General features: G+C 44.1%; 1 protein-coding gene across 2 annotated transcripts in view; it reads left to right on the top strand.

The window, feature by feature from the left end:
- The window catches only part of DPYS (dihydropyrimidinase), a 59,017-nt gene extending 41,963 nt beyond the window's left edge, over window positions 1-17,054 (top strand). The window contains exons 8-10 of one of the 2 annotated variants that reach the window (XM_039527006.1): window positions 7,312-7,519; window positions 10,951-11,056; window positions 14,517-17,054. In XM_039527006.1, the coding sequence (XP_039382940.1) occupies window positions 7,312-7,519; window positions 10,951-11,028 (286 nt within the window). In that variant the 3' untranslated portion in view covers window positions 11,029-11,056; window positions 14,517-17,054. The remainder of the gene's footprint in view (window positions 1-7,311; window positions 7,520-10,950; window positions 11,057-14,516) is intronic. The other variant, XM_039527005.1, reaches the window with a different exon arrangement.
- The last annotated feature ends 631 nt before the right edge of the window (window positions 17,055-17,685 follow it).

Genomic DNA, 17,685 nt, shown 5'->3' with positions numbered 1-17,685 from the left:
CCACAGAAGGCTGCTCACAGGGATGCACTCTGTCTATAGTTATTGCTAACGCTGGTGGGTGAACTGGTTCAAAGTTTTTGGTGGGATTGATCAATATTGAGAGAATGTTCTTGAGCTTTTCCTTCCATCTCTTCCATCTCGGAGATGCGTATAACCAAGAAGATGATCTTGACACTGAAGCATGTGTATGTGTCTGTTTTCTACTTAAAGCGTGCTAAATAAAGAGCATCTTTTCCCTTGGGCAAAGCAGCCATTGAGAATACAGCGCATGTGAGGTATCTAATGAAAAGTCAGCTGCCACAGATTTGCTACAACACTTAAAAGCAATCACCTCCACTAAGTCTTCATGATTTACCGATCAATATGAAAGGACAACTACATGTTCTTCCAAAAAAATCGGAAAAGTGTGGTAGTGCAATCACTAAGATTTTCCTGCATCTGTTTGCCTAATTAATCCTTTAAAGTACTTGATGCATGAACACTATTGAAAATGGTAAACCCTCAAGAAAACACTTATTCAAAGTCAGTCAGGTATTAAGATTTTTAGTATTGCTCTTATTAAAAATATAATTGCTCTTCTGGAAACTGATGAACATAGGGAATACCATCTTAGCTTTGTCTTTGAAAACTCTTTCACAAAGTAAGGCCTCTGAAATAATGTTCAGGACTGTGTTTTCACATACATAATACTTTTTTGTACAACATGAGTGGCCAAGGCTGAAAATCTCTGGCTACTTCCAAACCATGTTCAGTAAGTGAAAATGTAAATGTAAAAAATAAAAAGGCAAAATGCCCAAGTAAAACTAAAACTCAGAGGGGAAATGGAAAATAACTAAATAAAAATCACACTCCCCATCCTATACTTAATGGGAGGCCATGTGTTAGGCCCAGGGGAAAAGAGCCAGGACATTTGAGTTCTAATCTCAGCTCTTCTGCTGACTCTGTAGCCACTTAGGGCTTGTCAGTACGGAAATAGCTATTGCAGAATAAGCTATACATAAATCATGCTAATTATTCCAGAAGATGGTGATTTTTATTCCAGAATAGAATGTCCACACAGGGAGCTATTACAGAAGAGTTATTCTGGTCCATTTCCTCATTTACATAATCCTTTCATCTCTTAGGGCAGTGGTCCCCAAACTTTTTCATCTGGCGGCTGCCAGACGACGCGCCACGGAGGACTGTGGCGGTGGATGAGCATCCGCCGAAATGCAGCAACATGAATAGGCATCGCCCCCAAAATGCCGCATTTCAGCGGCTACGCCTCTGGATGATGCAGCTTGTTGGTGGCATTTCGGCGGGTGCTTGTCTGCCAGCCAGTACGTGGACACAGTTAGATGCCCTGGCGGGCGCCATGGCACCTGCGGGCACCGCATTGGGGACCCCATGTTAGGGTTCATCTATACAGCAGGTCTCACAGGCCAGATTGACAGACTTGGGCTTGGGCTCTGGCACTAAAAATAGTTGTGTAGGCATTGTAGCTTGGGCTGGAGTTTGGGCTTTGAAGCCCCTCCCCTTCATAGAATCATAGAATTCAAGATCAGAAGGGACCATTATGATCATCTAGTCTGACCTCCTGCAAGATGCAGGCCACATAAGCCGATCCACCCACTCCTTAGCAAGTGACCCCTGCCCCATGCTTCGGAGGAAGGCGAAAAACCTCCAGGGCCATTGCCAATCTTCCCTGGAGGAAAATTCCTTCCCGACCCCAAATATGGCGGTCAGCTGAACCCCGAGCATGCGGGCAAGACTCTCCAGCCAAACCCTCTGGAAAAGGTTATATCATACCAGGCACATAATTGACCTATTGACTAAGCCCGTTATCCTATCATACCATCCCCTCCATAAACTTATCTAGCTTAATCTTAAAGTCATGGAGGTCCTTCGCCCCCACTGTTTCCCTCGGTAGACTGTTCCAGTATTGCACTCCCCTGATGGTTAGAAACCTTCGTCTAATTTCAAGCCTGAATTTCCTGACTGACAGTTTATATCCGTTCGTCCTTGTGTCCACATTAGCACTGAGCTGAAATAATTCTTCTCCTTCCCTGGTATTTATCCCTCTGATATATTTAAAGAGTGTAATCATATCTCCTCTTATCCTTCTTTTGGTTAAGGAAAACAAACCGAGCTCCTCAAGTCTCCTTTCATACGAAAGGCCTTCCATTCCTCGGATCATTCTAGTGGCCCTTCTTTGTACCTGTTCTAGTTTGAATTCATCCTTCTTAAACATGGGAGACCAAAACTGCACACAATACTCCAAATGAGGTCTCACCAACGCCTTATATAACGGGACTAGCACCTCCTTATCCCTACTAGAAATACCTCGCCTAATGCAACCCAAGACCGCATTAGCTTTTTTAACGGCCACATCACATTGCCTACTCATAGTCATCTTGCGATCAACCAGGACTCCTAGGTCCTTCTCCTCCTCCGTTACTTCCAACTGGTGCGTCCCCAGCTTATAACTAAAGTTCTTGTTAGACATCCCTAAATGCATAACCTTACACTTCTCACTATTGAATTTCATCCTGTTACTAATGCTCCAGTTTACAAGGTCATCTAAATCTCCCTGGAGAATATCCCGATCCTCTTCCGAATTGACAATACCCCCCAACTTGGTGTCATCCGCAAACTTTATCAGCCCACTCCTACTCTTGGTTCCCAGGTCAGCAATAAATAGATTGAATAAAATCGGACCCAAAACCGAGCCTTGAGGAACTCCACTGGTAACCCCCCTCCAATCGGACAGTTCCCCCTTCAATACTACCCTCTGCAGTCTCCCCTTTAACCAGCTCCTTATCCACCTCTGGATTTTCATTTCGATCCCCATCTTTTCCAATTTAACCAGTAGTTCTTCATGCGGTACTGTATCAAACGCCTTACTGAAATCCAGATATATGAGATCCACCGCATTTCCCTTGTCTAAAAAATCTGTTACTCTCTCAAAGAAGGAGATCAAGTTGGTTTGGCACGATCTACCTTTCGTAAATCCATGCTGTAATCTATCCCAGTTGCCATCGGCCTCATGCTCCGGAACCACTCTCTTTTAAGATTTTTTCCATGACTTTGCATACTACAGATGTTAGACTAACAGGCCTATAATTCCCCGGGTCACTTTTTTTCCCCTTCTTGAATATAGGAACTACATTAGCTAATCTCCAGTCAGTCGGTACAATCCACGAATTTAGGGATTTATTAAAGATTATCGCTAACGGGCTAGCAATATCCCTCGCCAATTCCCTTAATATTCTAGGATGAAGATTATCTGGGCCCCCCGATTTACTTCCGTTAAGCTGTTCAAGTTTGGCTTCTACCTCAGATACCGTAATGTCTACCCCCATATCTTCATTCCCATCAGTCCCTCTATCGCTATTCCTTAGCCCTTCATTAGCCTCATTAAAGACCGAGGCAAAGTATTCGTTCAGATATTGTGCCATTCCAAGATTATCCCTAATCTCCACTCCATTTAAAGTTTTAAGCGGTCCCACTTCTTCTTTCTTGGTTTTCTTCCTATTTATATGGCTAAAAAACCGTTTGCTATTGGTTTTAATCCCCTTCGCTAGGTCCATCTCCACTCGTCGCTTTGCCTTTCTCACAGCTTCCCTGCACCCTCTGACCTCAATAAGGTAGGTTTCCTTGCTGATCCCTCCCATTTTCCACTCCTGGTACGCTTTCTGCTTTTTCTTAATGACCCCTCTAAGACGCTTGCTCATCCAGCTCGGTCTAAAACTGCTACCTATGAGCCGTTTCCCCCTTCTCGGGATACATACCTCTGACAAGTCCTGCAACTTCAACTTGAAGTAACCCCAGGCGTCATCTGCCCTTAGATCCCTAAATATGTTAGCCCAGTCCACTTCCCTAACTAGTCGCCTTAATTTAGTAAAATTAGCCCTTTTGAAATCATACACCCTAGTCTCAGATGCACTATTGATTATCCTCCCATTTATTTGGAAACGAATTAGCTCATGATCACTCGAGCCAAGGTTGTCCCCTACAACAATGTCCTCAACAAAGTCCTCGTTACTCACCAAAATCAAATCTAAAATGGCATCCCCCCTCGTCGGTTCAGCAACCACTTGATGAAGGAATTCATTAGCTATCACGTCTAGGAAAAGCTGAGCCCTATTATTATTACTAGCATTTGTTTCCCAATCTATATCCGGGAAGTTAAAGTCCCCCATGATCAAGCAGTTCCTATTAGTGTTTACCTCCTTAAAAACATTAAAGAGCTCTCTATCCATCTCTAAGCTAGATCCTGGCGGTCTATAGCACACCCCAATCACTATCCTGGATGAGGCTCTGGTAGTTTTCTTCCCCAATGTGACCATTGCCCAAACAGACTCTGTATTGTCCATTGCAGCGCTAGTTATCTCATTACATTTTACCTCATTATTGATATACAGTGCTACTCCCCCACCTTTACCTTTGCATCGGTCTTTCCTAAACAGCACATACCCTTCCATACCTGTACTCCAGTCATGGCTACCGTTCCACCATGTTTCTGTTATTCCTACGATATCCGGTTTCAATTCCCGGACCAGGAGCTCCAGTTCCTCCATTTTGTTACCTAAGCTTCTCGCATTGGTGAACAAACATCCTAATTTTTCCTGTTGGGCTCCTCTCACTCTTTTCACCCAACTCGGTAGGGACACAGTACTTCCAGTATGACTTGTAGATCTAGAATCTGTCCCCCCCCTCTTCCTTACACGTAACCGCCCCCCTTTGGCTATATCTGTTGTTATCTTGTTGCCCTCACTCCCAATGTGAAAATTTGGCGTGGAGAGCACTAGGACCTCTCCCGACCGTCTCCCCCCAGTGTCTAGTTTAAAGCTCTTTTAATCAGATGAGCCAGCCTCCCTCCTAGAAGTCTACTTCCTTCCCTACTTAGGTGGAGCCCATCCCTTGAGAACAGTTGTCTGTCCCCAAAAGCCTCCCAGTGCCCATACATCCCAAAGCCCTCCTTGTAACACCACTCCCTCAGCCAACTATTAATCATCACGATCCTCTCACCCCTTTGGCGCCCTTCCCTAGGGACAGGTAGAATCCCACTGAAGATCACCTGAGCCTCAATTTCCTTGAGCGTCTTACCCAACCTGGCATAGTCTCCCTTGATCCTCTCTAGCGAGAATCTAGCTTCCTTAAGCTTCAGACCCCAAGCTCCAGCCCAAACAGTTACGCAGCTATTTTTTAGTGCCATAGCGTGAGCGCAAGTCTGTTGGTCTGGCCTCTGAGATTTGCAACCACTCACTGGGTAGATGTACCCAGTGGTGAGCTGGAGACAGTTCAAACCGGTTCACGTGAACCGGTTGTTAAATTTTGAAGCAGTTTTAGAACCAGTTGTTAACCCACTTTCCTGTGAGGGGGCGCTGTGGCTTTGATGGGCTCTGGCCAGGAAGTGATATAATTCCTTCTCTGGCCACCGGAGGCACTGCGCTGCAGGAGCCATGTGGCTCACTGCCTGGCCCTGGGCACGGGCCCTGTTGCTGCTGCTGCTTGCCCAACCCCTGGCCCTGGGGCTCCCGCTGCTGCCTGGTGGGTCCCCAGCTGCTCTGCTGGGTATGGACTGCGTCCTGCTGCTCGGGCTGCTCTGAGTGTCTCTCCCCATGAATACTCACCACTCTGCCCGCAGCCAGCCTCTGCCGCACCCCCTGCCCTGCCCGCAGCCAGCCCCTGCCGCACCCCCTGCCCTGCCTGCAGCCAGCCCCGCACCCGCTGCCTGCAGACAGACCCTGCCACGCACCCTTCTCTGTCTCCAGCCAACCCCTGCCACACTGCCCACAGCCAGCCCCTGCCGCACCCCCTGCCCTGTCTCCAGCCAACCCCTGCCGCACCCCACCTTGCGGCCCTGCCCGAAGCCAGCCAGCCCTGCACCCCCTGCCTGCAGCCAGCCAGCCCCTGCTGCACCCCCTGTGGCCCTGCCCGAAGCCAGCCAGCCCCACCCCCCATCTCCAGCCAGCCCCGTTCCCTCCTGCCCTGCATGCAGCCAGCCCCTGCCCTGCCTCCAGCCAGCCCCACAACCCCCCGTCTCCAGCCAACCCTGTACCCACTTGCCTCCAGCCACCCCCGCAGCCTCCTGTCTCCAGCCAGCTCCACGCCCCCTGCCCTGCCTGCAGCCGGTCCCGCACCTCCTGCCTCCAGCTAGCCCTGCCCCATGCCCCTGTCTGCAGCCAGACAGCAAGTGTGAAAAATCGGGACAGGGGGTGGGGGGGGGTAATAGGAGCCTATATAAGAAAAAGACCCAAAAATCGGGACTTTCCCTATAAAATCGGAACATCTGGTCACCCTAGCACACCCCCAGGGAGTGTCGGGGACCCACACATGTGAACCGGAGCTCATTTCTAGTTCAGGCCCATCTTTTTAAAAAAGAACTTTAGGTGGGGTTAACATACGTCCGTATTTTCCTGGACATGTCAGGCTTTTTGGTTCTTAAATCGTTGTCCAGGAGGAATTTTTAAATTTTAAAAATTCCTCCCAGGAAAATACGTATGTATGGCAACCCTATTGGTACAAAAAATACATACTGTGGCACATCCCTTAAATCAGAACTTTTTATAGGGAACCGACTGTTAAGATTTTGGCAACTCATCACTGGCCGTACCCTTAGTTCTGTCTCTTAGTCTACCCATCTATAAACTGAAGATAATAATGCTCATCTACCTCAAAGAAGTATTGTGATGTTTAATTAACATAAATTGCTTTATATCCTTGGAGGAATGATACTACAAGTGCAAAGTAGTATTATCATAGCCCCAGTAAAGTAACATAGCGTAGGGACGTGGTGTTGAGCTCTAGGTCACCAGTTCAAATCCAGGCCAATCTAGCAGTGACCAATATTCGTTACCATATTCTGATTCTCCAAGGTCTTGTCTTGTTAATACTTCTCAATCTCTTACTTGCTAGAGCCAAACTTTTCAAACCAGGTGTTGCGAGCTCACTTTGGTTGAAAGGACACATTTTTTCCAGGCTGTGATTTTGAACATAGACTTATTTGTTAAATTATGAGATAAGTCCAAAAATAAGGATCTGATGTTTTTTACACTAACTTCTTTGCAGTGGAAAATTCTGCATTGAAGGCTGCAAAGTCCCTTTCATTTGAAACCCCTTTTTATTCTTTTGAAATGCAATTACTTTTCAATAAAATGTTAATGCTGTATTCTATTTTTACAGCTGCTTCCATGATCTATAGTGCAAAGCTGCAGTTTAATAATGCTGCTAAATTCTTTCCCCCTCCATTTCTTGGTGCTTCATGTTGGAGTAGAATGTAAGGGTAATAGTAATTTATTTGGGTTTCTGTTTGTTTTGAAAACACAGGACTATATCTGCAAAGACACATCACCATGCCAACAATTTCAATATATTTGAAGGAATGATCTGCCATGGGCTCCCAGTTGTGACAATTTCAAGAGGCAAAGTGGTGTACAAAGATGGAGTTTTCAATGTCACAGCAGGAGACGGAAAATACATTACACGTAAACCATTCCCTGAATATGTCTACAAAAGAATCAAGCAGCGGGATGAGGTTAATTAAAACAATACATTGCTGTAGCACTTGCAATCTTTGTGCAATATGAGGAAAACTAGCATTTTTTGGGGTGTGTGGGGGGAGAAGTTTTGGTTTTTGTGGTTATTTCACTTGCCTTTGTGATCAAAATGTGCCCAGACTGAAGAAAGTGAACCCGTAGGTTGGAGTTTTATTGCTCTTCCTCTTTTCACACACAAACACCTGGGCTAACTCCAGTTCTCATGTATATCAGTGTAAGTTGGAGGTTGGGATCATGTGCCTTTGAAATCTTGGTCCCATTTATTGTACAGGTGGTCACACTGATCTAATCATGAAAAGCTCTGAGCACCTGTAATCGCCATTGACCTAACAGAAGTTATAGATGTTCAGCACCTCACAGAATGAGATCCTAAATTGTGAAAAAAAGATCAGCAATTTTCTAGCTCTTTCATAGTTAGATATTTGGGGATCAATCCTGCAAGGTGCTGAAGACTGTAGGATTTGAGGCTCAAATAGGTAAAGAACAATCTTAACTTAAACAAGTGAGATGTCTTCAGGTTGGCAGGGCCTGATGAAATACCTCCCACAATTCTTAAGGAACTGGCTGAAGAGATCTGAGTCATTAGTGATTATCTTTTTGAGAATTTATGGAGGACAGGAGAGACCCCAGAGGACTGGAAAGGGGCAAATATAGCACCTGCCTATAAAAAGAGGAATAAGGACAACTCAGGGAATTATAGACCAGTCAGCTTAACTTTGATATCTGGAAAGATAATGGAGCAAATAATCAATTTGTAGGCATGTAGAAGAAAATAAGAAACACTCAACATGTATTTATCAAGAACAAATCATGTCAAACCAACTTAAAATCCTTCTTTGACAGGGTAACAACCTTGTGGATAAGGGGAAAGCAGTAGATGTGATATATCTCAACGTTAGTAAGGCTTTTGATTCTGTCTCACATGACCTTCTCATAAACAAATTAGGGAAATATAGTCTAGATAAATTTACTATAAGGTGAGTGCACATCTGGTTGGAAAAGTTTACTTAGACCCAGTTATCAATGGTTCACAATCAAGCAGGAAGGGCATATCAAATGAGGTCTCGCAGGGAGCTGTCCTGGGTCTGGTTCTATTCCATATCTTTATAAATTATTTGGATAATGGCTTAGAGAGTACACTCATAAAGTTTGCAGACAATACTAAGCTGGGAGGGGTTGCAAGCACGTTGTGGGACCAGATTAAGCAATGGAACAAATTACCTAGGGACATTGTGGACTCTCAGTCACTGGAGATTTTTAAGAATGCTTGTCAGGGACTGTCTAGATAATCCTTAGTCCTGCCTCGGTGCAAGGGACTGGACTAGATGACCTATTGAGGTCCCTAGAAATTCTACATATCTATGATTCTATGATCCAGCAATGCAGTTCCAGTAGTAGGACTACACATATGTTTAAAGTTAAGCATGTGCTTAATGCTTTGCTGGATCAAACTGATGCTCAGCATTTTCCATGATCAAGTTCTCAGTGTCTAAATTACTAAAGGAGGAAATCTGTGAAATACTTAGATTGACTATTTTATGCCTGTTCACTGGTCATGTACTGGTCATGAGAAATATTTTTGCTGCTTTAGCACTGCTGACTCAGGGGGAGGAAGGGGAGATTTCAATAACACCTAAGTGAAGTGTGCTTCTAAAGCACTTAGGTGCTTTTGAAAATCCTGCCCTGAATCAATAATATTCATAACACTTTCTTAGCAGTGAAACAGATCAACATCTGTGTGAGCTTTTTGCTGTTTGAAATGTTTCCAAACCAATTAATTGGGCATATTGTTTGCTCCAGTACTTCTCTCTTGCTGGCCTGATGAAATATATGTGCCAAAGGTTAAGTGGGTGTCTGTCTGTCTGTGTCTCTCTCTCTCTCTCCCAACTGACTTCCTCTCTGTAAACACATTTCCTGTAGGAATTGGTAGCCTGCCTGCTAATTAACATACATAATACAAATAGGGTTTTTCTCTCTGCCAACCTCCTAAAAACATATATTCTTTTTGCTGAGAATTAAAAGAAGATTACGGTTTATTTAGCTTCACAAATGAAAAAGAAGGTCTGGATCATATACAGTTCTTATATAGATGGTATAGATTGGTGTAAATTGGGTAAAATGGAGCTATCCCGATGTACACCAAATGAGGATCTGACCCAGAGTATTCTTGATTCTTTGCACAATATTTGCCCTGAAATCATTTAAACTTCTCCCTAGGTTCTTTTATAAATTATGTTCTCCTTTCAATGTTTATAAGAATTTTGTGTTTGGGAACCCCTGCTTTACATAATGCATCTCTACATTGTACTTTCTCAACCATTCCTAAAGTAGTCAAGCTTTTTCCACAGCTCTGCTTAACAACTGTTACCTTTGGCTCAATCCTGTGAGGTGCTGAGCATCACCTGCAAGGTGCTGTGTGCCCTGAATTCCACTGATTTCATTGGAAGCTAGAAGCATTCAGCACTTTGCAAGCCAGGGCACTTTATTACTAGTACTCTGTCTTCATTGTTTATCTTTGGCTCTGTGGGTTTCTAATGCAAAATAAATGACATTTAATGCTAATGGTAGTTTACTACTGAAACCTTTTCTGGAGCCATATTACACCAGCAAATACACAGGATGTTCATCTACACGTCTGGGACAGGTCCATGATTTATTTAATACTCAATTTGAGAGGCTCATTTAGCGGGTCTCCACAGCAGTGCTGAGCCTTGGTGTCAGAACGCCATTACATCCAGATTCTGGTATTATGGCTAAACCAGCCACCCACACATGGGATTGAGATTAGTTGTGGCACTGGAAAAACAAAAGAACAAAACTGGACTGTATGTATCTTTTCAGAGGCAAATTCACAATTGAGCTAAGGACAGACTTGGCAGTCACAGGATTTCTGAGACTACAGTAACTGTGCCAGTTTACATTTCCCATCAGAAAGAACTAGGGAGAATTTTCCCTAAACAAATCATGAAGAGCAAATGTCTTTACAAGCAACTTCAACCAAACCTGATCTCTTTCTGACAAGAGCTAGGGGTGGTGTGCAGATCTACAGGGCAGGGGACATCTTGCACCCACTTGTCTTGCCTGTAGTCAGAACAACATGACTAGTTACTGAGAGAGTCCCCAACACTCTAGGTCCTGCTTAGATTATGGGCTGGGAGTGGTAGGGGAGTGACAGTAAAATGAGATGGGAGAAGGCCAACTGTTCCTAAAAATGGCTTCAACAGCAGTTAAAGGAATAAGCCAACCAACCCCAATTAAAGGTTGATAGGAGCTGAGTGTCAGACTCTCTTGGGCACTTTGAAATACTGTAGGTTGGGAGCTAGGAAATAACAGGCTTCTATTTTGGTTGTATGCAATTTGCAAATGCAGAGGGAAACAAATAAGAAAGAGCTGAACTGTTCTCTTATAGGTTTGCCAGCCTGTCCCTGTTGAGCGAGCACCATATGGAGAAGTGGGCTCAGTCCAGTCCAGCAGGGGAGGAAAATAGACGTATCCCTGAAGTGTGGCTCTCCCAGGTAACTCTTTCCTACTTTCCTTTCTGAAAATATGCAGAACAAATATTGCAACCCCTCTTGTATGTGACAGGTTTTTGTGGGCTGAACACTCCTGGAGAGTGATGAAAACACATGGCAGGTTCTATAGCCCATGCTTGGGAGAGCTCTTGCTGATGAAAGCTCCAAACAGAGGAAATGCTATTGGATAACTGAGCTGGAGCCTGGATGAATTCAGTGCTTGAATGAAACTTGAATCTGAGGAACAAGGAAAAAGTTGAGCTAAGTCCATTGCTGAGATAACACACCCCTTTTTAAGGGAGCTATATCTGAGGCCCTGGCTACACTTAACGGAGATTGACGCTGCTGCAATGGATGCAGTGGAGTCGATTTAGTGAGTCTCTGCAGAGCGCTCTCCGGTCAACTCAGGTACTCCACCAGAACGAGAGCATCTTCCATTGATGCAGCGCGGTGTAGGCACTGCAGTAAATTAACCTAGAGTACGTCAATTCCAGCTACGTTATTCATGTAGCTGGAGTAGCATAACTTAGGTTGACTTACCCCAGTAGAATCCTAGAATCATACAATATCAGGGTGGGAAGGGACCTCAGGAGGTCATCTAGTCCAATCCCCTGCTCAAAGCAGGACCAATTCCCAACTAAATCATCCCAGCCAGGGCTTTGTCAAGCCTGACCTTAAAAACCTCTAAGGAAGGAGATTCCACCACCTCCCTAGGTATCCCATTCCAGTGTTTCACCACTCTCTGAGTGAAAAAGTTTTTCCTAATATCCAACATAAACCTCCCCCACTGCAACTTGAGACCATTACTCCTTGTTCTGTCATCAGGTACCACTGAGAACAGTCTAGATCCATCCTCTTTGGGAACCCCCTTTCAGGTAGTTGAAAGCAGCTATCAAATCCCCCCTCATTCTTCTCTTCTGCAGACTAAACAATCCCAGTGCCCTCAGCCTCTCCTCATAAGTCATGTGCTCCAGCCCCCTAATCATTTTTGTTCCCTCCGCTGGACTCTTTCTAATTTTTCCACATCCTCCTTGTAGTGTGGGGCCCAAAACTGGACACAGTACTCCAGATGAGGCCTCACCAATGTCGAATAGAGGGGAATGATCACATCCCTTGATCTGCTGGCAATGCCCCTACTTATACAGCCCAAAATGCCGTTAGCCTTCTTGGCAACAAGGGCACACTGTTGACTCATATCCAGCTTCTCGTCCACTGTAACCCCTAGGTCTTTTTCTGCAGAACTGCTGCCTAGCCATTCGGTCCCTAGTCTGTAACAGTGAATGGGATTATTCCATCCTAAGTGCAAGACTCTGCACTTGTCCTTGTTGAACCTCATCAGGTTTCTTTTGGCCCAGTCCTCGAATTTGTCTAAGTCCCTCTGTATCCTATCTCTACCCTCCAGCGTATCTACCACTCCTCCAAGTTTAGTGTCATCATTCTACAGTAGCGTAGAAAAGGTCTGAGAGAGCAGAAGGAGCAGTAACAAAATCTGAACACAGAATGGCTCAAAATCCAACACAGAATTTTACAGAAAATTTTGAAATAACTTGATGTTTTTTAGTGAAATTAACTTTAAAAAAAAAAAGAATGTTACCAGTCCCCCGCCCCGTTTCATAATCAATACACTCGCCAACAGGGCCAGCTCCAGGCACCAGCGCAGCAAGCAGGTGCTTGGGACGGCCAACGGAGAGGGGCGGCACATCCGGCTCTTTGGCGGTGGGTCCCTCAGTCCCCAGGGAAGGACCTGCCGCCGAATTGCCGCTGGAAAACGAAGCGGCGGCGGTAGAGCTGCTGCCAAAGTTCTGCCGATTGTGGCTTTTTTTTTTTTTTTTTGCTGCTTGGGGCGGCAAAAACACTAGAGCCAGCCCTGCTTGCCAAGGGCTATAATATTTCTGGCAAGCACATAAACATCTGTCAGAAAGAGACAGATGAGCTCCATGTCAGAAGATAGAAGACAGAAGAAAGGAGTTAATATCAGCTGACTGACTGTATGATAATAAGGCAGTGCAGCCCCAGTGACAGAGCAGGAATCTTCTCTAGCCCCAGTTCTGTTTCTTACTCACTGTGTGACTTAGTGCAAGTTATTTAACTTGTCTGTCTCAGTTTCCCCATATATTCAAAAGGCATAAGAAGGCCCTACCTATCTAATAGGTATGTTTGTGTATAAAATGCTTTGGTGAGTGAAGACACTGTGTAATTGCCAAGTATGATGATGATATACATTTCATACTCTTTAGTAAGCATGCTAAGTGGAAACAGTTGTACAATGTGCATTAGTAAAGTGAGTTGCATTAACCAAGTTACCACACCTTAGTATCTAAGTTACAGTTCTTTTTGTTTTTCCCTATTCTAAACAGAGCAATGCAGGTTTATTTCAGATACTGCTTGTGGCAACTGTTGGTAAATGTCAGGTTTTTTTGGTGGTGACTACTACAGCCCTACTTCAGCACCTTTTCCTCAAGGAAGATGGGCTCCACTAAAAGAGTATTGGTCACATATTTTCTTTTCTACAGAAAAATGCCATTAAGTGTTTAAGAAGCAGAAGGGATCGACTCAGAAAGAAAGAATTTTTTTTTAAAGTTATAGTTTCACTAAACAGTAACAAGGGGGCAAAATGACCACAAACAACAAGTGTGTGAAAAGGGGTGGCTCCAGGCACCAGCACGCCAAGCGTGTGCCTGGGGCGGCAAGCCGTAGGGGGCGCTCTGCTGGTCACTGCGAGGGCGGCAGGCAGGTTGCCTTCGGTGGCATGCCTGCAGAGGGTCCGCTGGTCCTGCGGCTTCGGCAGACCTCCTGCAGGCAAGCCGCCGAATCCGCGGGACTGGGGACCTCCTGCAGGCAAGCCGCCGAAGGCAGCCTACCTGCTGTGCTTGGGACGGCAAAATACGTAGAGCCGCCCCTGTGTGTGAAAGGTGTATGCCCCGTGGCAGGGGAATAATTGAAGATGGGCCAGGCACGTAGGAGTCATCAGATGAAAGTAAGCAAAGGAAAACTTAGGCTGAACATTGGGGGAGAAATTTGCTAATAGTGAGGTCTGCTAGCCTGTGGAACAGTATCCCAAGGGACAGGAAACAAGCGCCATTACTTGCCTCACGTAAAACGCAGCTATAGAAGGCACTAATGAATCAATATACTGCTGGGAACAAACCTGCAATGGCAGAATTATGAACTTATCTTTTCTATCTTTAATTTCTGTGATACTGTGAGCGTCTCCGGCAGTGTGAAGCTTCATCCAGAGCAACAATGAACAGCATGTTGTTTGTTTTCCTCTGTCATAAGGGAGTGAGCTCTTGTAACAGAGAGCAACAAAGGCTAAAGCTGCAACAGGGCAAGGGAGCTGTAATCATTCTTTCCAGTTCTTAGTGCTCTCCCTCTGTTATTACCACTTTGGGAGACAAATGGCAAAGTAGCGAGTCTGTCTTTTGAAAGATTGTATCATATTGTCTTCCTTGTTTCTCTGTAGATAAAACCAGATGAAAATGATCCTGCTTGCCCCATCTAAGCAATGCATTCTGGTGCCCGTCGTGAGCAAGTCCAGCATCAACTTTTGAAGAGCCAAAATTTACCAGCTGCCAAAATAGGCACTACAGATCTTAATATGCTTTAATGAGTGAATGTTGTCATTCTGGTAATTGCTTTGAAGGAATTTAGTTAATTGAACCAAACATTTATAACAGAAGAGTAACACAAAAAGCAAAGCTATGTTAACATGACAGCTACTCTGCAAAGTCTTAAACTCTGACTGCTGGGATGGTATTTCTTCACATTTTACTTTTTAAAAACATCATGTAGTCTAGCAAAATAATAAGGCAATACATTCCTTTCTAGGGCTTAAACACAAGTTTTCTTTATTCTTGCCCTATAAAGCCACCATAGATTAAGTCTAATTATCTTGCTTCACATGGTAGAGAGGAGTTGTGTGTTCACAAATTCACAGATTAAGGCTCGCAAGGGACCATTATAATTGTCTGGTCTGAGCTTCTGCACAACACAAGCCACAAATCTCACCCAGTAGCTCCTGAATCTAGTTCAACAGCTTGTGGTTGAATTACAGCATATCTTTTGGAAAGACACCCAATCTTGCTATCAAGTGCTGTATTTGGTTCCTCCTTCCTGGAAGAAGTTAGATGCTGCAAGAGATAATTCTGATCTAGTAGTGCTACTTCTGTGCCAAAAGCGGATGGTGGCCCTCCTGGGGCTCTATTCCAACCAGTCTGCTCAGGTGCTTCTTTTATCTCCTCTCCCAGGCTAATCTAGGTAGTGAGAAAACTGGTGGAGATCCTACAAATCTGCCAGCATTACCCAGCTGCACTAGCTCTGCCCAATGACACACACTACGCACAGAGAAGCATGGATACAGGATGCAATAAAAGTTTAATGGGGCAACTTGGCCCCGAGTATATTTGCAATAACTAGAGCTGATTTTAAAAAAAGCTTCAAAATTTAATTTTTTTGCAATACTTTCAATTTTGCAGGGTTTGAAACAGACCTATTTTTCAATGTTTTTTTTAATTCAAAATCATTGAGTTTTCTCATGGACCAAAAACTGGGTTTTTGACAAAGGAAATGTTAACAAAAGTCAGTGTTTCCTGGAGTCTGTCTCTTTAAAAATAAATAAATAAATAAACTTCTCATTTGTTAAATTTTAGCCTGTTTTTTGGGAGGTAACTATATTCCAGAAGGACTATGTTACTGCTAATATCATGTTTCTATCATTGTGTGTGTATTCTGTTGCTATGTAAGCAGCCAAAAGCAGGGCCTTTGCTATGCACCAACCCTGTTTTGTGTGTGGGGTTTTTTTTTTTTAAACTGAATGTTCCCCTGTATTGTCCCTTATTTGACAGCAGTTGCTGGGAAAGCATGTGCTGCAGAAAGCTTGGGAGAGTGGTGAACCCAGAAAACCTTCTGTCATGCATGGAGCCATTGGGGACCAGTAGAAGCTTTCATGAGTGCGGGAAGATTTTTCTCCCCACTCTGCTTCCATGTATGGACCGAGCAGGAGCGAAAGTCAGCTCAGAGGCTGATGGTGTTTGCCTCCCATCTATGAATAAGGCAGCTTTAATAGAGGTACAAAAGAGGCATGGTAGGGGCTGTGGTGCTAGATCTGACAGTTAAGAATCCTGACTTCTGCTATAAAAACAGTCCCAGGGTCACTTACTAGCTTGTATGAAAATAAGCTCCTGCTAGGCCAATCAAGTCCTATGCCTGTGGATAGCAATGTAGAGATCTCTCAGCAGGGTAGTCAATAGGGACATTCAGGAGGAACTAAGATGGATTCCCACTACTCAGATTTGTTTTGAGATGGCAGCGGCAGCAGGGCAGTATTGCTGAAATGTTTGTTATAGCTCTCTTCATCTCTGATGAGTGGAAACTTCAAACATGTGTGGAACCTGCAGATTCTTGTAGTCTGCCCCACTCTTTGGGTCCTGCTGTCAGTCACAGAGCCACTGTATTTTCTTTTTGTTATTTGGGTGGAGTACAGAAGTGTGGAAAGATGGCCGGGGGGAATAGGAGAAGCTAAACCTTTGCATGTAAAAATAGTAATTTGCATTGATAGGCTGCCTTTCATCCAAGGCTCTAAAAGCCTCACACCACATACATGTGAGGCAGGTAGATCTCATTACACTGATTGTATGGTTCTGGGATCTGTGAATGTTCAACACTTCTGCACATCAGGCCACTCTCTAAGCTAATTAAATAAAGAGTTGATCTCAAGTTTAAAAGTGTTGGCCTCGGTGACTTGCCCAAGGTGACAGTCAAACAGCGACTCTGTGATAATCAAAACTAGAACCTGGGAGTCAAGACTGTCAGTCAGCTGGATAGCATAAGTATGCCCAGAATTTTCAAACGTTCTTTGGGCTCAGGAGTTGTCTGAGGGTGGCCCTGCTGAGTTCAGAAGGCTGCAGATCATTACAGGAATTGTTAGTGATTTTTCCAAAAACAGATGTTTTCACAGTGTGACACAGACAGTAGCTTTATGAGTTATATAAAAAATGTATGTAAACTGAGCTCTCTAAACCATGAAAGTATATTATCAGTGAAAAATATATAATCTTTGTAGGCTCCCTGCACACATTTTTATGGCAGGAAAAAATAAGGAACTTACATTTCATAGCTTTACCACAAAACTTCCCCTTTCTATTTGGATTTCTTCAGCTTTATGCCAGAGTTTGTACTCCTTACAGGGAGGAGTCCTTGGGTTATTGGTCATTAATGAAGGGATGAGATTTCTATTAATTTATACATGTTTTAAATGTAATTAGCTTTTTAACTAATGTATAGATTTCATGAATACCAAACTGTGCTTTTATTCACTGACTATAACTGGGTTTTGCCCCATGTATGATTTTAGCTACAAGAAAATTTATGATTTACTACAACAGAAAGTTAGGTCATCTCATTTGCTGTGCTAAATGGTCATTTTCCCATTGCAAATACAGACCCTAGGGCCCTAATAATAGAATTTTAGAAATTATGGCTGGAAGGGACCTGGAGAGGTCATCTAGTCCAGCCCCCTGCACTGAGGAATGACCAAGTAAACCTAGACCATCCCAGAAAGGTGTTTTATCTAACCCGTTCTTAAAAACCTCCAATGACTGGGATATGCCACAACCTCCCTTAGGAGCCTATTC

Source organism: Mauremys reevesii, linkage group 2 (assembly GCF_016161935.1).
Source record: "Mauremys reevesii isolate NIE-2019 linkage group 2, ASM1616193v1, whole genome shotgun sequence".
In the NCBI taxonomy this organism is placed as follows: Eukaryota; Metazoa; Chordata; order Testudines; family Geoemydidae; genus Mauremys; species Mauremys reevesii.
This window is presented reverse-complemented; position numbering and strand designations above follow the sequence as displayed.